General features: G+C 42.0%; 1 protein-coding gene across 2 annotated transcripts in view; it reads right to left on the bottom strand.

Annotated features, from left to right (window-relative positions):
• Positions 1 to 22,257, bottom strand: part of LOC121707674 (metabotropic glutamate receptor 4-like) — a 204,613-nt gene that overhangs the window by 24,446 nt on the left and 157,910 nt on the right. For both annotated transcript variants that reach the window (XM_042090391.1, XM_042090390.1), the window contains exon 7: positions 17,247 to 17,447. In XM_042090391.1, the coding sequence (XP_041946325.1) occupies positions 17,247 to 17,447 (201 nt within the window). The remainder of the gene's footprint in view (positions 1 to 17,246; positions 17,448 to 22,257) is intronic.

The raw sequence follows: 22,257 nt of genomic DNA, 5'->3' as shown, positions 1-22,257 counted from the left end.
CACTTACCACGTCCTCATATTTCATTTTTTATAGATAGCTGCAGGCCTCTGGAATCAAAAGAGCGAGGAGGGTTAGACCTCCATGGCTTTATGTTAGTGGAGACGTGGTGGAGGCATTCATGCTTCACATGGCATTTTTTTAGTATAAAAAAATATTCAGGAATTACAAAAAGATGCCAGAAGATACATTCTCTTTCTGATTCGGCTGCTGATTTCTCACACTGATGTGGCGGCCTGTTTTCTCTGCTCTCTTGCCTTTCAGGTGCTGCATACTTTAAGGTATGCATTTTGTCAGATGACTTTTCAGATATTTATATAACCTTTACACAGAGGTGGAAAGTAACGAAATACATTTACTCACGTTACTGTATTGAGTAGTTTTTCTGTGTATTTTGTATTTTTTAAGTAGTTTATAAAATCGGTATTTTAAATTTTACTTGATTACATTTTGAGTGAAGTATTGTACTTCGCTACATCAAAAATCCCATCCGTTACTTGAGTAAAAAAAAAAGTTAAGACTAACGAAAACAGAAAGGGAGAGAAAAAAAATCGCGCCCTAAACCACTAGCCTAGTGATAATGATCAGCATGTAGCCTACAACTAATGAAACAAGCTGGCGCCATGCAGTCTTTCTGAAATTGATGGAGATGGAGCTGGATCACAAGATGAATCAGATTAGCCTAACCTATGAAAGTGTATTTTCCGCTATTCCAATGGGTTGTCTCAGTTCGTTTTAGCACCAATGATAGATAGATAGATAGATAGATAGATACTTTATTGATCCTCAAGGGGAAATTCAAGATTGATTGCAGCGATATTCAAGCAAACACCATGGGATTTCGTGTTTTGACGTTTGTGCTCACCTTTATTTGGAAAGAAGTTTATTAGCAGTTGTTTCCCCTCATTTTGATGTCTCTCTTTTTCCTGTTTTGGCCTTTGTTTTTAGTAACTTGACTTGGCTTTCTTGGAGAAAGACATTGCACCAGCAGCAAAACAATTAGCGGTCCACTACTAGCGATAAATAAATAAAAGATATGAATCGTGCAGGCTGACTAAACCATTAGCTCTTTAGCAAGGGAGAGTGTAGAGTGACCTTAGACAGTTTTCACTATGTTTTGTATACAAAATCCAGTCAGTCAAACTTTACATTTCGTCTGACATTCATTTTGACATTTCATTTGGAAGTTAAAATATTCAGGTAAAATAAATATATGGTGGAAATAAGTATTGAACACTTAAAAAAAAAAATTCAGTAATTAGCCTAAACTTCCAGTGAGTCTTCGAAATTTTCACCACACATTATATTAACACATAAAAAATCCAATCATAAGAGTTTTGTGTATTAAAGTGGAATGACACAGGAAAAAAGTATTGAAGGTGCCTACTAAGATTTTTCTTCAACACTCTGTGGAAAAGCCTTTGTTTGTAAAGACAGCTTCTAGACATTTTCCTGTATGACAAAATGTATTAGTCGCAGTATCAGGTGTGATTTTGGCCCATTGTTCTAAACAGATTCCAGGGGTCCCTCTTGTGAATCCTGATCTTTAGTTACTTCCAGAACTGTTTAATTGAATTTAATTGAATTGGCTGCCTTCAAGTCTTTCTGGAGCTTTCTCCGAGTGGTCCTTGGCTCTTGGAATTGACTATCCTTCTGACTCCCTGGTCAGAAATATTGCGAGGAGATCCTGTGCAAGGCCGGTTGATGATGCAGTGATGTTTCTTCCACTTGCAGATAATGGCTCCCATGCTGCTTACTGGAAGATTCTGAAGTTTTGAAATGCATCTGTAACCAGTTTCATTGATATGTTTTGCAACAATAAGGTTGCAAAGGTCTTGGGAGAGCTTTTTGCTTTTATCCATCATGAAATGTTTCTTGTGTAACACCTTGGTAATGAAAAACCTTTTTATAGCCCATCAATATGTAGGCTACTAACCAAGCTTATATTAATTTGCACAGATAGAAAGGATAACTACTCTCTAACTACTTACAGATTCCAGCTCGTTCCTTCCCTTTCCTTGCCTTAGTGCTTTTTCTTGGCGTGTTCAATACTTTTTCCCTGTGTTATTCCACTTCATTACACATGACTCTACTTATGGAGTTGTTTGGATTTTTTATGTGTGGGTTACCTGAGTTATTACTAATGCCTGGTGAAAATGTTGTGCCCCCTGTATTCCACTTTTCAAGGGCCCTCTCCTTCCCACTTTCCCCCCCAGTTCGACGCCCTTTAATCTGCTGAACCTTCTGCTCGTTTCCAAATATAAAAAAAACTCTGCAACTCAACATTGGCCTGCCTGCCTCAGCTGCTTGTGAGGGGCTTTTCAGCTGTGCTGGATTACTGTTCACTGCAAAGCGACCCAAGGATGAGTGCAACTAACTTTGAAAATCAACTACTGCTCAAACTTAAAGGAGAACTCCGGTGATTTTTCACATAGATCTCCATTTCTCAACGTCCTTATCAGGCAAGTACCTCCACTCGGCGGCCATATTGCAACACTTTTTGGGCACTTATCGTGCATCTATTTCGGCAGAAATGCGTGTGCGTAAGGCTTCACGACACCAATCTTGCTCCAGCAGCGAGATCACATCAGATGATTGACACGATGCCTTCTCAGCACACCACATGATTGGCTCACATGTAGACATTTTGCCGTGGAAGGGTTGTGATATGTGTAGACAACTGCCATATTGGCGTTACAAACTAACCACATGCATTACTATGGAGGATTTTTTGAGTGCTGTATCTCCTCATTAGAAAGTCTCAGGTAAAACTGATTGTTCTGGTACCCCCCCCCCCCCCCCCTCCCCCCCCAAAAAAAAGAAAAAAAGTAACTAAGTAACTTTTACTTAAAGTTCATTTTAAATGAACTACTTTTTACTTTTACTTGAGTACATTTTCAGATCGGTATTTTAACTTGTACTTGAGTAATATTTCATCAAGGTATTGGTACTTTTACTTGAGTACAATATTTTCGTACTTTTTCCACCTCTGCGTTTACAGCAGAGAAGGAATATAAGGAATGTAATGTAATGTATAAGGTGTTCTTACAAAGGGAAGCAGAGGCTACAGGATAGCTAGGCTAATTCATGATGGTCCAGATCCAGAATCTGCCGACTGCCTTGTATTTGCACAGCATGATGAACAGTGTAAAGCATGAGTGGAAAAAAGATATTTGATAAAATAGATAAATAAACAAATCAAAAAACAGGTTTGCCATCACTGTCAAAGGAGGATTGTATATGCTATAGTTTGCTTGATTTCTAATAGAGTCTGTTTGATGAGTACTTGATGTGTGAAGTTGATAAGTGGTGTTAAAGCCAGAACAACAGCGTTTTGACCGATGTTATATCCCCTCTGTATTTATCTTTGAACAGCATGTCCATATGAATAGTTTTAGACCCAAACCGCACAGTGCTGCTTTAATGCAGTAAATACCGGTCAATCAAATGATAATGCTCTGTCTGTGTGTGGGATTTATGCAACTGTGAGAGAAACAGAGCCTAGAATAGACACATTATAACACTGACTAAGGCAGAACCATTGTGTCCCTTCCTGCTACCAGAACACTGATTCAAGTGGCTAATTTATCATAGACATAAACATTTCTCCCTATAAATTACATTATATAAATTGCCATCCCCATTCACTTAGTTCCACAGGGAGTGGATTACATTAGTCACTACCCCCCCCCCCCATTTATATTTACTGTGGTCTCAACATTTCATACAGTACATTTGAGTTTAATCATTGGGATATCACTCCTGACCACAGACCAATACTGAAAGTAATATTGCTCTTAGTAAGATCTTGTAGTAACAGCTACAGCAGAGTTTGTGACATTGGCGATCAGATCAGAGCCAGAGTAAGTAGGGACTACTGGTTACGCATGGAGAACATGTACTACTGGTTACGCATGGAGAACATGGACTACTGGTTACGCATGGAGAACAGGGACTACTGGTTACGCATGGAGAACATGGACTACTGGTTACGCATGGAGAACATGGACTACTGGTTAAGCAGGGAGAACATGGACTACTGGTTACGCAGGGAGAACATGGACTACTGGTTACGCAGAGAGAACATGTACTACTGGTTACGCATGGAGAACAGGGACTACTGGTTACGCATGGAGAAGATGTACATCTCTTCCCATAAGGTCCCATTTTCTGCTCAGATTTCAATGAAATACACAGCTGAGGTGTCAAGGGGTAGAACCATCTGCAAGTGTAACCATGTTGTTATGAATGGGATACAGATGCAGTGTGTGTGTGTGTGTGTGTGTGTGTTTGTGTGTGTGTGTGTGTGTTTGTGTGTGTATCGAACTTTGTAATGGATTACTGGATAACTGGACAGGGTGCTACTTAATGGTCAAATTGGTGAAATTCACATCACATAGAATAACAGTTCAGTCCATTACTCTGGTAACTTAAAAAAGCAATTGCTGACTTCATTTGTTAAAGACATGTATGTGGATGTCAAATCCTGAACACCTCGTTGGCCTGATTTAAGTTCGCAGTGGAAGACAGATGGAGTGGGTGCCATCGAGTGCGCTCACAGCGAGACGCGTCGACAGCATTGATCTGCCTCATTTCCCCAACACAGCCACCCACTCCATCTCCCTTTGAGTGGACAGCAGTACACAACCGGGGCCGCCTGGTCAACAGCTCCCCTGGAGATGAGGAATTTGACCTGTCAGCCGGCAGCCTGTCTGAGTCCACACAGGGCCTTAGTGCGGCAGGGCCGTAATGAGCTCAGCTGCCTACTCGGCCCATGGAGCGACTGGCATCTGTGCCACTGCAGTGAGCGCTGAATGAGAGACAAATAACAGTCATGTCGAGTGTGCCAGCAACCAGAAGTACATGCTCCTGAGAACCATTTCATCTGTTGCACCAGTATTTACTGTTAAAAAATATTAAAAGAATCTAAAGGTTGTTGACAATGGACACATGCAGTAATTAGACATGTTAGGATATTGCCCACACTGCTGGATTTGACAGAAAACTATAACCAATGTAAAAAATGACTTACAATAGTAGTATTTTTCTTTCAACAGAAAATCTCTATTTTTGATCAGGACCAGTGTTGGGAACGTTACTTTAAAAAAGTAATTATAGTTACTCACTACTTGTTCCAAAAAGTAACTGAGTTAGTAACTGAATTACTCTATGATAAGAGTAACTCGTTACCAGGGAAAGTAACTATTTGCGTTACTGTTACAAAAAAAAGTTGCTATATGTCAAAGAATTTGGATATTTTGAGCAGCCAGTTGAAATGAGTAGAACAGACAGGTGTTTGTAGGCTACATAACTTTCGAGATAGATAGATAGATACTTTATTGATCCCCAAGGGGAAATTCAAGATATTGTACAGACCTACGGTTGACTTCAGCCTGTGTCATAGGCTTTTGTTGTGAGGCAGAAAGATCTAGCTTTTGCTGCTTGGAGGACTTTGCTCCGAGTCCTTCTTTGTTAGTGGATGGCGATTGTGGTGATTTTATGTGTGTGTATGCTGATTTGATTTACCAGAAAATTGATGTAATACTTCAATGTTTGTACAATGTCATGCAACATTTGCTGAAAAATTATGAGACTAAGTCATAAGATTGAAATGTCAAGGCAGGTAAAAAAATAGGAAGTAAAATTAGGTGACAGTGATTCACAGAGCCAAAACGAATACAGGCCCTACCTAGCAACAAGTAATTACACATAGAACCTGGCCAATACATATTTTTAATGTCTAAATGAGGAGGAGTTTCCACCAATATATTTCCACCAATATCCAAAAAGTTCGAGAAACGTTCTGATTGGCTAAAAAGGGGCCTGGGTTCTTAGGAGAAAGAGACATCTCCCAGGCCCCTAGACGCATAAAAGGTAGCGAGCAGGCACATTCAGATCAGATCTCATCGGGGAAGCAGCTGTTACCCATCGCTCTCTTGCCTGACGGTCCAGTCCTGACGCTGTTAGAATTGTATCTTCACTGCAAGACGGCAAATAAAGAATCAACAGTCTTCAGCATCTCTCGTCTTGGTGTCTCCTTCGGGTCCTTTGACATCAGAGTGCTTATTGAGATTGGAGGTTCGAGAAAGTGGTTAATTTTCCACGACACGATCTATCATCTATGGTGGAGGTATCGGTGTTTTTGGCCACTTTAGCTTTAGATGCGTGTGTGAGATGCTTCATTAAATTAGAGTTGCTTACAACGGATGTCGACAAGGGAAGTCTTCGCTCCTGGACATAATGTACACATTACATGCACGTTCTTGCCTTGATGAGTGTGAAATAGTGCTTATATCTCCACCTTGAAAATGTCATCTTTTCGGATTGCTTCTGACCTCTGCTATCGTAGAATCTCTATTTTAGCTGTTGCGTGTTTGCGTGGCACATGTGCTGGCAAGTGTGTAAAAACACTGGCTCTGATTGGCTACCATGAAACATGACTCTGCCTTAGCCAATCCTAATCGCTTACGTCGTTATTAACCCACCTCCTCACTAGCTGTGAGCCAGGGTGCATTCGGATTAGTTTATTTAATCAATGCATAGTAACACATTTAACCTCCAGTAACGTTAACGGCGTTGTAACGACGGGAAAAGTAATTAGTTAGATTACCCCGTTAGTGAAAAAATAACGTTGTTACCTTTTAAAAGGCATTATTCCAAACGCTGATCAGGATATTTAAAGGAACCGTATGTAAGAAATATATTTCAATTAATCATAAAATGGCCCTGATATATCACTAGACATTAAGAAATCATGTTCATTTCAAATATTTATATCACTGACAACAGTAGTCCGGCCAGGATATTGTCATTTAAAAAGTGAAGTTGCAGCCCTCAACTGATGTTGATGTTTGTCATGTCATGTTGTGTTTTGGCCTGATGCGCCACCCTCCACCTATCTACTAATTACAAAGTCAGTAGTGTTTCGCCATCCGGGTTGGCAACCTCGAGTCAGGGGGGAGGGGGGGGGGATACACCGCTCTACAGTAATTTGAAAGTGATTGCAATACCATTTTTGGCCTCAATCTTACATATGGTTACTTTAAAGCATAAATTAAATGGCACTTGAGGCCTGTTCCATAAGGTACAAGGGGATAATCATCAGATATCCCACCTGGCAAAGACTCATGTGGGGTATCTCCATATAGCAGCTAGCCAGCTAGGTTAAATAATGTTACCTATGCTAAAGAGCAAATGACACAGAATCATTTTAACATGTTCTAGAATCTCTGCATTCATTTAACCCACCATAGCCAATAGAAAAGTCTGTATTGCAAACAATGGAGTGAGCATCATTTTCTACTCCTATGAGGCAAGGGTACACTTTAGTGTGTTTAGCAGTCTTGGGTGAAATGTGTTTTATTATTTCTTTTTTTTTTTGGAACATTTTGCCAAGGTGCTGCAGGACAAAACTCAACTGCTGGATAATGAAGACGATTGAGATGAATCCCATAGCCTGTCCACAGAGACAACAAGGCCTTCTAAAATAGCATAAAGATGACCTATCAGAATGCTCTCTCTGTCACTTGCTCTCGGACTCTCTCACACACTCTCGCTCTCACTCAAATCGATTTGCAGGAAAATGTATAGAATTTGCGGACGTCAGGGAGCAACTATCAATATGCGGGAGACTCCTGGAACTTCCAGGGCAGGTTGGGATGTCTTGCATCAAATAAGAATGAGGTATCTAGTTTATAGGCTATGTGCTGGCACACCACACTGGACATTGAAGTCCCAGTATCGGAGATTAGGCCTAAGCCTACTGATAGGATTCTTTTAGAAATCCAACCGTTGAGATGATTGCTCTTAATCTCAAGGTAATGCCCGGTCACTAAATGGTATTTTATGGACACCAGTAAATTATGCATTTCTTCAAGGTTACAGCTTGCTGTTCTGCTTAGCTGTGCTGCTTCTGGAGTTTTAATGGACCATCACACTAGTTAATGACAGACTAAGCGTGACGCAGCCACTCAAACTGATGTCGCTAGGCCAGTCTTGACAGCAAGCTGAGGAGGAGGAGGAGGGACAGTACTCAGCTCGTGAACTCCTTGACTTCAAAAGACCTGTCAATCTCATAACCACCGGTTGAGTCTCACTCCCTCCACACAGATTAGGCTGTATGAATGAGTCACATATCAATACAGCTTGGCAACTACCAACCTAATGTTACGACACTACAATGGGTAATGGCCGTTTTTCACATTTTCTACATTTCAGTATTTCCTGTTACTTGCCCAAGAGGATCCGGGGAAGAATTTTTTTTTGCCCATATTTACACATTCTATTTCACATTCCGATTTTAAAAGGCCAACATCAGCATTTCTTAGTAAATGTGTACCACTATCTCTATCAAATGATATGCTCTCCGTGATCATTGCGTCTTTTATCAGATTTATTTCCAACTTAATGGGTCACTTAGCACTGGGATAATAGGCTCTAAATCATAAACCGCCATCTCCATTAACATTCTGTATGTTTTAAAGAAGGTGGGCAAATAAATAAACAGTAAAAAAATACAGCCCATAATATTTGGTTTTTCAAAGTCTTTAGTCTTAATGAAAAGACAGCAGCTCGCAGTGGTAGCCAAGAGCCTTTTGTTCCAGAGTAATAACTGGGGTGCCGAGTGAAACTGACAGCTTAAAGGCCACTGTGTACTGAATGTGCAAAGGCAGAGAAAGCTCTCACAAGACTGATGGGGAGCACAGATACAGAAGTGATGGGGCGCTTCATTCGCCTGCAAGCCATTGAAGTTTCCAGCCAACCTTGTTCCATGCACCTTCAAAGGCTAGAGGAGGGCCGAGGGGGAGGGAGTGTCAATAAATAGGCAGCACCGGTTTAAAGTGGGTTGGAAAACCTCCGGTGAAGAGCTGCAGGAGTTAATTGGGGAACTTCAAATAGTGTGGCAGCGAAGAATTATCAACTGTATCTCAGCAGGTCATCTCTTCAAATGTGTGTGTATTTCAAATGAATGCCACTGAAGGTAAATATAGAGAATGCACAAAATTAGGTGTAGGAAACCACAATAAAATATGAAACGTGATTGTAGCCATGATATTGAATTTCCACTTCAATATTATGTTCACACTGTAAAGTCTCCTCTTTTCTGTACTGAGAATATTGATTTTTTTTATTTTATTTATTTGGTGGGATCGATTATTACACATAGATGGCTCCTTCAGTAAGACTGTCATAAAAGTCACAGAAGTCACATAAGTAATATCAGTATGTACATGAACAGTTCTACAGGCTGATTTAAGGTCCTGTCATGGCTTCTATTTAGTTGACTTTTCATGGCACTCTCTGGGTTGAAATAACATACCACATAATGACAACTGCCTTAAGTAGCAAAGTGTTGGTATGCCGGACTGTGTCAGACTGTTTTTATTGGAGTATTTCACATGGTAGCGTTATGTAAACATGGGAAAAACTTGGAGGACCGTAAACAGTCGTCTGGTCCTGGGAGATATGACAAAAGAAGAAACTTATCGTGGTGACAGCGCTTTGGAAAGGAATGAGTGGCATGTTAAACAAGAAGTTGATAGCTTAACAACTATCAGTATTCACCTAACCTAGTGGGTTTATGCTTCTGCTGGGGGTCAGGATTTCTTGTGATCTCACTTGACATCCCTATCTGTGTTTGTTTTGGTGCCTGATGATACAACATGCGCTAAATATGCACCGGGCTCTCACACTGCCACTGACTGCACATTATGTGTGCTGCTTCCAGATCCTGCTGTAACAGCCGCGTAGGGAGGAGTCCAGGCTAGAGTAGACCAACTCCACTCTCCACAGTTTATCAATGAGCCATGACCGAGGGAGTCGGAATGATTAATGTATTGAGCAACAAACAAACTGGATTATTTTATATGAAAAAATTGCATTACTTTATTGCATTACTTTATACTTTATGTATTCAAGATATATGGCCCTTGACCACCTGACAACACAAACAGACTGGTAAGTATGCAAGTAAGTATGTGTGTCTGTGTGAGTGAGTGAATGCGTGTGTGTGTGTGTGTGTGTGTGTGTGTGTGTGTGTTTGTGAGTGTGTGAAGCATACTGATTTCTGCTGATGCAATAGGGAAAACTTAAGTGTAACCAATGGCTGTGGTCAACTCTTGCCTTCATGATTATGTAAACTTGTTGGGTCAGAGCTTTGTGAAACCTCTGCATTTGAATAATCTCATGTACAGTATGTTTAATGTACAGGCTACAATTAAGTGAATGTAAGTGAAAACAAATCCATAGTAGATCTAATAGCTTGAAATCAACTGAAGTCAGTATCCACAGACCTGAGTGTAGCTACAATACAGGTCTGTTTAGAACACCATGAGGATCCAGGTTTGCAGTCTAGCCTGAGGTAATTTCTCTGCCCCTATCCCCATATCTTTTCCTCTCAATCATGTTCTGACACATCACTGACCTATCCAGTAGAGGCAAGAAAAAACAACAGTAGTTTCAAAAATAACCTTTGTTCCCTTTCCCACTCTACAGGGTGCTTTACAACAAAACAAGCATCTCATATAATAGATGACAGGAGGACCCCCAAACCAACGGAACACTAAATAATGAGGCATGGAACAGCGACCAGCATAAGATGGTGCCGCCAACTGAAGGACAGTGTAAGACACAACAGAATATAAGTTTAAAGTTATTTATAAGTTTGCAGTTAGAATATCATTTTCAGAATATAATAACCTACAATGACCTGTCAATCTCATATATACTGTATATACTGTGCATGGAGTAACTAAGGATAATGTACAATGTTAGAGCCCTTTGACTACATCCAGCTGCTGTAGGATTGCTATGAGTAAACAAATGTACATTATGAGTGTTATGATACAAAACTCCCTGAATTACAAGTAGCCTCTTGTTTTCAGTGTATTGGTTCAATGTATCAAATAACTTCAGGTATTCACATGGACAATAAGTCCTTTGCAGATATGGGTAAGGTTTTGTATTGCTTAAAATACAGGCGCCCATCCAATAGATTAACTCAAAATGCTAAGTATAAACTGTTATATGCAGGAGGGGGAAACTAAAATGAACACAGTAGAATTACTATAACATTGTAGCCAGAGTAAATGGAAATGTAATCGACAGAATAGAAGAGGCTCTTCACCCTGTGGGCACACTGTTTCACATTTCCCTTCCTCTCAAATCATTCTGCACTGGAGGAGATCGGTACTTTAAAATAGGTCTTCTGCTCAGCATAATAGCACCACCCTCCCTCACGGAGTTCCAAATCCATACCACTAATATAAAATACTATTCAAAAAGCCTGATGTTGAAGTCTGAAAGGTTTCAATAAACAGACCTAGCTGTAGAACACAATACATGAAATGCTGAAACAGCTGTCGTGATTTCCTGATTTGAGCTGGATTTGAAAAAGGACCCAGGCTATGTGAAGATCAGCTGGCTCTTGCAGGCTTGCAGGCTTTTTGTAGCCTTTTTGAGTGTCCAAGAATCGAGGAGAGCTGGTGTACTGTGGACATGAGGTGAATTCCTTTCATTTCCTGTGAATGCTAATGCTCTGACATGCTGCACCAGGTGCTTAAAATTGGACATGCTTCTGTGGGTTCTCACACATAAGACCGCACTGCAGAGAATAGTTTAAGCATATGAAATCATGTGTCCAAAATCCATTTAAATGAAGCGCAGGTTGATGGATCCCTTCACACAATCAGAGTGCATAACTGGTCAGCCCTCCTGTGATGTGGAATCAGCATATGTAAGTGGATGGGAATTTTTATGGCATATCACCCAATCCAACAGGTCTTGTTGACAGTTGTTCTTGAGGCATGATCAGGCATCCAGTGCATTACATAGAGATACTTACAATCTGTTACTCTGGAGTACACAGCCATCAATAGTTAAATATTTTGCACCATTATAGGTTCTGATTTTGTCAAAGAGAATGTTTATCTACCAGAAATGTATCTATGCTTATGTATCACATTTTTGTGACCAGCTGTTATTGAAGCAAACTTAATTGCGGCTCCCAGGATCCAGGAACCCTTGGTGGTCATTTTTTCCTTGATCGAGACAGAGAACCATGTAGGCTGCCCATGTGTGCCTCATACATTAGGTGTATTGTCACTCTCAACATTTGTCAAGTGCAGGTTAAGAGTCAAAAGTGTTCTGGTTCTCCAGGGTGAACTGAGCTATTATAGATCTGATCAGTCTCTCCCGATTTAGAGGTGGTGGTCTGGTTGTGAAAGAAGAGGAGAATAATCCTGATATACATGAAGAGACAGAGGTAGGATGCCTGTTATTTTGTGATACCCTCATCAGGTTGCTGTTGAACAGTGGTTAGAAACTCTAAAAAGATAAAAATCACCTAGCTTAAATTACAGACAGCTGACCAATGCTGAAGCAACAGTTCCTCCGTTTTTGTCTTTTCAGTTGAAAACAAGCTTTAAAAGAAGTAATTTCTACCAAAATGTATAAGAAATTAAGAATTATGGAATCTTGATTTAAGCAACAAAACTAACCAGCCAGCAACCAACTATGATTGATTAGGCTTCATATTAAATCACTTTGTAATTGATGTTCTGACAGGCAACTAAAGACACAACAAATTATCAAGTACAGCTACAGTATAAGAATTCACAGTATGATTTCACATGCAGAGCACATAATGGATGTCAAATCTAATTTCTGCTTTTCTACTGAGACAACCTGATGTGGTTCTGCTCTTACACAATCAGTTCACACCTCTGTGGTCAAGTGGCAAGATGGATGGGAAGGATCAGAATGGATTGCTCTTCACCCTGGTTAGCAAGTCAGTCTGTTAATAGCCTGTTAATTGTCAGTCACTAACTGAAAAGTTCTCCTGGACAGAGGTAATTGAACCTGTGTGTGCGTGTGTGTAACCTGCGTTGTGTTGAACCTGCGCGATTCAGCCCTGCACACGCCCGGACTCGAACCCGCGAACAGCAGCACCTCGGATCGGGAGGCGAGCGCGCTAACAATTGAGCCAATAGCCCAGGCTACTGGCTCGCATGCCAGCAGCACTCTTGAGGCGTCGGGGAGTGAGGTTTACCAACGTTCCACAAGCACAGCTAAGCTAGTTGGCATCGGTTACATGTGTGTGAGTGTGAGTGTGTGAGTGTGTGTGTGTGTGTGTGTGTGTGTGTGAAAGTGAGTGAGAGAGAGAGAGAGACTATAAGAATAGCAAAAAAAGATCTTGGAGCAGCAGTAGTGAGACGTGAGACCTACATGCTGCGCGTGCCTGTTGCCTTTGGATAGAAGCGTCTGTTAAATCCCTCTTGTGTTACTTTACAATGGATTTCTCATTCAGTTTTTTTAACAATCACTATGTGTATTTTTTTCCACAATTAGTTTCACCTACGGTAAGTACTAAGGATATCAGACAACAACTGCAGTGAGTTGGGAGAGAGAAAGCAAGAACACATAGGCTACTACTGGCCAAATCCTCTCCAATTGTTAGAATTGGACTCTGGGCGTTTGGGAACAGCTGAGGGAGGAGGCTACTTGAAACTGTGAGTTTCGGTCGGTGTGAGCGAGCGGACTTTCAGTTGACAGTAATTAACACCCTTTTGAACAATCTAAGCTGTGCGAACGTCAGAGGGCGGGATCAGACGTGACTAGCTCCTTATAATATCGGAGCACCTCTCAGGTAATCAGACAACAACTGCAGTGAGTTGGGAGAGAGAAAGCAAGAACACATAGGCTACTACTGGCCAAATCCTCTCCAATTGTTAGAATTGGACTCTGGGCGTTTGGGAACAGCTGAGGGAGGAGGCTACTTGAAACTGTGAGTTTCGGTCGGTGTGAGCGAGCGGACTTTCAGTTGACAGTAATTAACACCCTTTTGAACAATCTAAGCTGTGCGAACGTCAGAGGGCGGTCTACGCTGATGCATCATTAGCGAGACAGGAGGACAGCTGCATGCAATTCCTAGCAGAATAAAAATAGTGGGGTCTGCTGAAGCGGCAGCATAAGCGGCAGCCCTCGTTTTAGCCAGCCACGGTTAAGACGGACACGGTCAAGACAAGCAAGTTTACCTGTGCAAGTTCACCGAGCACAGGCACCGACAAAGGCAAAAATGTGCCGTTCCACCATATCTGTTATCACCGCCCATCGCAGAAAACGGCATCATGCCAAAAGGGGCAGAAATCGCCTTTACCTCCAGGAACTTAAACGGTCCTCACCTACCGAAACCTCCTTCTCCATGGGCTTGTGGAACTGTCAATCCGCAGTCAACAAAACCGACTTCATAGCTGGCTATGCCAACCACCTCTCACTGGAACTCCTTGCTCTCACTGAGACTTGGATCAAACCAGAGAACACTGCCACCCCGGCTGCACTCTCCACTAACCTTACACTATCCCACACCCCTCGCCTATCTGGACGAGGGGGCGGGACGGGCCTGCTGATCTCCAACAAATGGAAATTCACCCCGCTACTGCCTACAAACAAATATGTCTCATTCGAATTCCACGCCATCACAGTGATCGCCCCAGCAAAACTCTACGTGCTGGTCATCTACCGCCCTCCAGGCCAACTACGCGACTTCATTGACGAACTTGACACTCTGCTATCCTCCATCCCTGAGCATGACTGTCCGCTTCTTGTTCTCGGTGATATGAACATCCACTTAGATGCCCCAGGCTCAGCGGACTTTTTGGCCCTGGTCCACTCCTTTGACCTCGAACTGGTTCAAAGCCCACCGACTCACAAAGCTGGCAAAGAGCTTGACTTGATCTTCACTCGGAACTGCAGCACAGACACCCTCATGGTGACGCCTCTCCATCTTTCTGACCACTTCTTCATCCAGTTCAACGTCAGCCTGTCAGAACAGCCTCCAGCTCCTCAGCCGATGGTCACGTTCCGCCGCAACATCCGGAACCTGTCTCCAACGCACTTCTCCTCTGTGGTTGCCTCCGGTCTACCTCCACTCAACACCTTCTCCTCTCTGGAGGTTAATGAAGCCACGGACTCGCTCTGCTCCACACTGACCTCGTGTCTAGACGAGCTGTGCCCTCTTACCACAAGGCCAGCTCGATCTAAACATTCTCATCCATGGCTAAATGATACCCTCCGATCGCAGCGCACCAAACTCAGAGCCGCGGAGAGGAAATGGCACAAATCCAAACTAGCTGACGACCTCAAAAACTACCAGACACTCCTGACCTCCTTCTCAGCCAGCATCACTGCTGCTAAGACTGCTTTCTACAATGACAAAATCAACAGCGCTACAGACACTCGAAAACTTTTCTCAACCTTCAAATCGCTACTCAACCCTCAGCTACCTCCTCCTCCATCCAGCCTTACTGCAGATACCCTCGCCTCATTTTTTACAAACAAAGTGGCGGCAATCAGCAGTCAATTCTCTACATGCCCACTCAACGCATCTGACTCAGATACCGCACTCCTACAACCTCTAGGGACTGCTGGAACATCTTTTTCAGCATTCATGCCTCTCTCCGAGAGTGAAGTGTCCAGACTCCTGACATGCAGCCGTCCTACCACATGCTCGCTGGACCCTATACCTACGAGCCTACTTCAGTCCATCAGCCCGACCATCGCTCCAGCTATCACACATGTGATCAATGCCTCGCTAACCTCCGGCACATTTCCAACAGCGTTCAAAATGGCCCGGGTAACACCGTTACTTAAGAAAGCTTCTCTCAACCCTGCTCAAGTCGAGAACTACCGCCCTGTCTCACTACTGCCTTTCCTATCCAAAGGCATTGAACGAGCAGTCTCCAAACAGGTCTCTGACTTCCTTTCACAGAACAACCTTCTGGATCCAAATCAGTCTGGGTTCAAAAGCGGCCACTCTACTGAAACGGCTCTGCTGTCTGTAACAGAAGCCTTAAAAGAAGCCAGGGCGACCGCTCGGTCATCAGTACTCATTCTGCTTGACTTATCGGCTGCCTTTGACACGGTTAATCACCGTATCCTTCTCTCTATACTCGCTGACATGGGAATCTCCGGTTCTGCTCTCTCCTGGTTTGAATCCTACCTCACAGGACGCTCGTTTAACGTATCATGGCTTGGTCAGCTATCCGCACCTCACCATCTCACCACAGGGGTCCCCCAGGGCTCAGTGCTGGGCCCCCTCCTCTTTGCTATCTACACCACCTCCTTGGGACAGATTATCCGTTCGCACGGCTTCTCATACCACTGCTATGCAGACGACACACAGCTCTATCTGTCCTTTCCACCTGACGACCCCCTGGTTTCAGCACGGATCTCGGATTGCCTTTCAGACATAGCTACATGGATGAAGGCACACCACCTCCAGCTGAACCTCTCAAAGACTGAACTGCTGGTCATCCCAGCTAAACCTACCATACACCACGACATCAACATCAAATTTGACTCCCTGTCTGTTTCACCGACCAGGACTGCAAGAAATCTAGGAGTTGTTCTTGACAACCAACTAAACTTCTCAGATCATGTTGCCTCAGTCGCCCGGTCATGCCGTTTTGCACTCTACAACATACGGAAAATCAGGACTTACTTGACTCAAGATGCTACCCAACTTCTGGTTCAGGCAATAGTCATCTCACGACTCGACTACTGCAATGCCCTCCTGACAGGTCTCCCAGCCTGCGCAGTGAAACCACTTCAGATGATCCAGAACGCGGCGGCGCGCCTGGTCTACAACCAACCCAAAAGGGCACATGTTACCCCGCTGCTCATCCAGCTACACTGGCTACCTATGGCGGCCCGCATCAAATTCAAGTCTCTAACGCTTGCCTACAAAGTAGTCTCCGGTTCTGCTCCCACCTACTTGAATGCCCTCATACAGACTTACACTACCTCCAGACCGCTGCGCTCCTCTGACGAACGACGTCTAGCTCTACCACCGGTACGCTCAAGCCAATCCAAACTTTTCTCATCTGTTGTTCCTCGTTGGTGGAACACACTGCCAGTTCCTACAAGGACAGGGACATCCTTTTCCACTTTCAAAAAACTCCTGAAGACCCAGCTCTTTAGAGAACATCTACTCTCATAGCAACACTTACAACAAGTCTTACTGATCCTAGCACTCACCAGCCGTTTTAAACTGACAAGTAACTGTTAAAAACAGCACTCACCGACGCACTTATTCTTACTGTACTCTAATGTTTTTTTTTAAACTGTCCTAAAATTGTGAGAATTGTTCTAAAAACTTACTGTTTACCATGTTGTTAGTCGCTTTGGTTAAAAAGCGTCAGCCAAATGTAATGTAATGTAATGTAATGTAATGTAATATCACTGAACTCACCAGTGACGTTGATGTTGCGTATATATTTCAGTAGTAGAGTGCCATTGATGGGTTCCATTTTGGAGCACAGTCCCACTTTCCCTGGGCACAGATCCAGATGCATGTTGTGAAGAGCGTGTGCCATGGCGTACACTGCATCAATCACAAACTGGACCTTCCCCTCCTGTTCATACAAGGAATCCTTCCCGATCCGTTCCTCATCTGCAGAAGGCAAAGAAAAACAATGTTATTGATAGCAGGTAAACAACATTGGGAAGTTCCTTGACAGCGGTGTAAAATTCAGCGGAACAAGTAGCATATGGACAGATAGCCTGCCCAATATAATATTTAGTTGAGGTTATTTTGAACACCATTATACCTATTTTTAACTTAATGTTATTTCACAAGTTACTTCACATACTTGAGTTTGGCACAAAGTTATACATGCACTATATTTCCGTGTAATACAGCAGTTGCATGTTAACAGGACTGAATGGCTGCTACCCCACAAACAGTGACTTACATATCACTTCAAATATACAGTATAGTGCAGATCTAGATCCAAAAGTAAAAATCAATTTACATTATTTTTTTATGCAGTATAGATATTCTGCGTGTACAGATGCCATTGTTGAGCCTGGAGGTGTTGTGGGCCTAATACCCATGAAGGAAAGTGCCTGCTTGATAACCCTAGTGAAATGCTAGGTGGTGATGTTTTTGGCCACAAAAGGTTGATTTTTTTAGATTTAGTTGTTGACGGTAGATAGGCTTGGTTGTATATTGGCTGCTGTGTGAAATCCCCTACCTATAGTACTAGGAATTTAACATCTCTCCTGTGTATATTTGAAATGTATGGCCCCTTGGCAAGGGACCAAATTTTCACCTCAACGAAGGAACCAATCACATGAGCTACGTACAGACACATTATAGACATTCGTAGCGCCCAATAAACGGCTCTGGGCATTTGTAAACCACGTCTCGAATACGAGAAAATGAATGTGTAGTTCCTAGACCCCCATCTCAATGAGATGAGGTCTGGCGTCAGCCAGGCTAAAGAAATGCTATCAATACCCCAAAAACAACAACTGTATGTATAGGGACTGAGCTTGGGTTGCCAAAGCTCATATGATTTATAAATGTGTGCATGTACATCATATGATAACATGGTGGCAGGCTCTGGCAGCCAGGGATCTAAAACAGACACAAACTAAAGGCAAATATCTCAGCTAATAAACAGTTTACAAATGAGGAGAGACAATAAATCTAATCATCGTCATTTCATGACCTTATTGCATGAAAACTGAAGTTCTCCAAAAACAATTAGTAAATGTTAAAAAATAATTTTAGGAACAGAATGTGTCCGTACAGACATTTTTGCAATGTTCAATTATCAATTATGTTGTCTACTGTGTGGGTTCCTATTGAAGCCCAGAAAAATCCCCTTGTGCAGTAGGTCAGGCTGTCTTTTTGTGAGTTGCTATGGTGTTTTGTTCTATTAGACAGCAATAACTTCAAAATGAGTACTAATTAGCAGCAGCAGACCAAACACCCTTTAGAGAGAAGTTACTAATCCCTTGGTGAATTCACCTTCGGATAACTTTATTGGGAACTGCCACACACAATTAGCTGGAAAATGTTAAGGCTGCTGTGGAGGAATAAATCAATTCTAATTTCTGAAGTTCCAGGTTCTCACTTGGACCTATCTTGAGATAAATTAATTGAGTTTAAACTTTTTTAAAAAAGGTTTCCTGAATGTGTCCACCTTTAAGAACAATCAGCTATTCTAATTTCGGAATGCGTTATAAGCTTTTATGTTGTCCATACTTTCACAAGATTAAGATGAGGATGAAATGGATAAAGCTTGGAAACACATAGGCTGAGAAGAGAAGCAGCAACATACAGATGAGAGAGAGAGATAGACACAGAGAGAGCACAAGATTGATTATCTTTTAGACGTTGATATAATCAATGGTGACAGGGGTTGAGATCGTTCAAGTTAGTCTTATAAAATGTTAATTGCTGAATGAACATTTCAATTAACACCTTTCCCCTCATCACCCATAAGTGCTTGCTGGATGAGAAAGGTTCTCATGTCATCGTTAGTAACATCAACTGTAAAGCGCTCCACATATAGGTGCTGACACGAGTGCACTGTCACTTGCCATGCACATCAGTGCCAAAATGATTAACTGACAAGCATGGGATGAAATGGAGTTTATTGAGTAGCACCAACAAAAATAGAACTGAATCGTTCGGCAAACTGACGGTGGCGGAGGCAGCAGCAAAGTTCGATGCTGGTATGCGGAGCTGTTTTGAAAACAATAGAATCTAATGTAATCGAATGTCGAAAGCGGAGTGCTCTGTACTCATGTTGGTGCCGTGTCAGTGGACTCAGTGTCCACTACAATCATCAACATATTCATGTATTGAAAAAGACATGTTGCCACTCTTCTCTACTCTACTCTACTCTACTCTACTCTACTCTACTCTACAGAATCTCTACTTGGGCATGCCTTCCTTCTCCATGCTTCTTCGCCATAACAAATTTCACTTCTTTTGCTCATTACCAACAACATTTAAAGGAACCATATGTAAGATCGTGGCCAAAACTGGTACTGCAATCACTTTCAAATGACTGTAGAGCGGTGTTTCCCCTCCACCTCCACCCTGACTCGAGGTCGCCAACCCAGATGCCAAAACACTACTGACTTTGTGATTAGTAGATAGGTGGAGGGTGGCGCATCAGGCCAAAACACAACATGACATGACAAAACACAACATCAACATCAGTTGAGGGCTGCAACTTCACTTTTTAAATTACAATATTATTAATATGTTACTATTAACATACACCTGTCACCATAAAGACCTTATAAATGTGCAATGATTCCTTATACAGACTTTGTTGAGCATTAATACACATTAGTTATTTATTAGTTGATAACATGTGTTCCCTAAACTAAAGTGTTACCTTAAACAACTTAAAATAAAACTACCAGGTTTTTCAGACACACCAAAAACAAGGCACTGCTGCTTCTTCAGTGTGGTGTGGACGTACCTAAATGGTTTAGCCAAGTAAGGAAATTAATGTTTGGTCTGACTCTGCACACTGTAAGAGAATGATTCAAACCAAAACAATACAGATGACAACACAATAATAACAATGGAATGAAAATCTGGCATGGCGTCATTACTTACATGTGGATTAAGCTGTTTTGTAAACTCCAACATCTTGGATATGTTGGATGAACCTCAGTAGTGATGCAATTACAACAAGTAATAGCTGAGGCAATTTGATAAACACTACAAAGAGTAGGCTAACAACAAAGGATATGTTGTATGTGTAGATGTATAAGGAAATACGTTTATCTTTCACCTGTCTTCCCGTGTGTTAGCTTTCTCTACCCGTACAGAATTCTTCCAGACAACACGTCTTGTGCTGAACTACATGCTGCTTGCAAAACAAGCTGCTCGCTGCCTCACTTTCAGCTTGCCTTTCAGCCACACTATATCTCTGCTGGCTAAGGTTCACCAAAGGCAATAAAACATCCTGACAAGCCATGCATCTTTAAAAACTTGAAATAAAGAACCCAGGCTATAGCAGGGTAATTGTGTGCCACAAGCACTTCGGATGGACACACAAATATTGTCACCATGCGACTGCAGCCAGAGGGGCCTTGGGGGGCTGCCTGGAAGGGAGGACCGGAGTGATATCTCTCTTGCAGAAAGAGCAGCCCACACGCCACTTTGTCTCAACCTCAAGTCAGAGCACGCCAATGCAGTCCCTTGGCAAGCTCTTCACCTAAAGAGAAATCTATTCAGATTAAGGGCAGCCTTGCCATTGGGGTAGCTTGGATTGCAGAAACATTGGAAGCTTAAGCTATGACAGAGGGAGCAGTGGCTCTGACACCCACATCTTCCTGCACGTTTCATACTATTGCCAGAAGACCAAATGAACTAGCGACAGCTGTGTGGTAATTTTTTCAAATTAAATGTACACATTGTGCCACATGTTGAGTGTTCCTGTCCTGTTGTTGAAAGTGTCTTAAAATGTCCTTAAAATAGCTTCACAATTCTGCAGATAAATGGAAAAGTAAATAGATGCTGCAGTAATATCTGAGAGTGATCCATGTCACAGCCCTTTATATAAGCTCTGCAGTTCTCCTGCCATTCCCACCCATCCATCCATCCCTTGCTGATTCTAATACAGATAGAATGGTGCGTTTTCCCCACACATACCAGACATTATTAACACGCCATTAGGATGTTAAGATCTGATTGTCCCATCATCCAATGCTGGAGCTCAACCATTATGCCCTTTTTATGCTTTGTGCCACTGAACTGAAATATATATATTATTTTTTTTTTTTTTTTTTTTAAATAAATAAATAAATAAATACAGTACTGCACTCGGAAATGTGTCACTTCTTTTTTGTTTTTTGCTTTACTCCATTTTAAAAAAAGATAGAAGGAGAATCACATTTGCGATCTCCTCAGGCATAAAATCAATGGTAAAGAGCAATTTCTTTTTGACGTATTGAGGGATTCAGAGGGGCCCAAAAAGTACCACACAAAACGTCTCAGGGCTGTCACACTGCATTCAAAATGGATTATGTCTCTTTGACATAATACATTAGTTCTACCTTTGCCGCAAAAGCTAATGGAATTACTTAATAAACTATTTCACTAAAGAGAGGGGTTGAGCATGATTGCCTTTTTTGGTAAACTTACTAACTTAGACCTACTATGACTGGGTTTACATCCAATGACATGTATGTACAAAACCAATAATATTTTCTGGGCACTGCCTTTTTTGCAACATAGCCCTTTTTAGACGGGATTAGTTTTACATGGAAACGTGGGGTAAAGTAATTATTACCAGTGGTTTTAGTCCCATCCGAATGTGCCACATCAATAATTATTATGGACAATGTCAGAAGAAATTACGACGACTTTTACCTTATATAAAACAGTCCAGAAAAAATACCTCGGGTAATATTAATCCTGTGTGTATACAACCCTCTGTCTGTAG

This window comes from Alosa sapidissima, chromosome 4 (assembly GCF_018492685.1).
Source record: "Alosa sapidissima isolate fAloSap1 chromosome 4, fAloSap1.pri, whole genome shotgun sequence".
In the NCBI taxonomy this organism is placed as follows: Eukaryota; Metazoa; Chordata; class Actinopteri; order Clupeiformes; family Clupeidae; genus Alosa; species Alosa sapidissima.
Note: the sequence above shows the minus strand (reverse complement) of the source record. Positions and strands in the feature narration are given on the sequence as shown.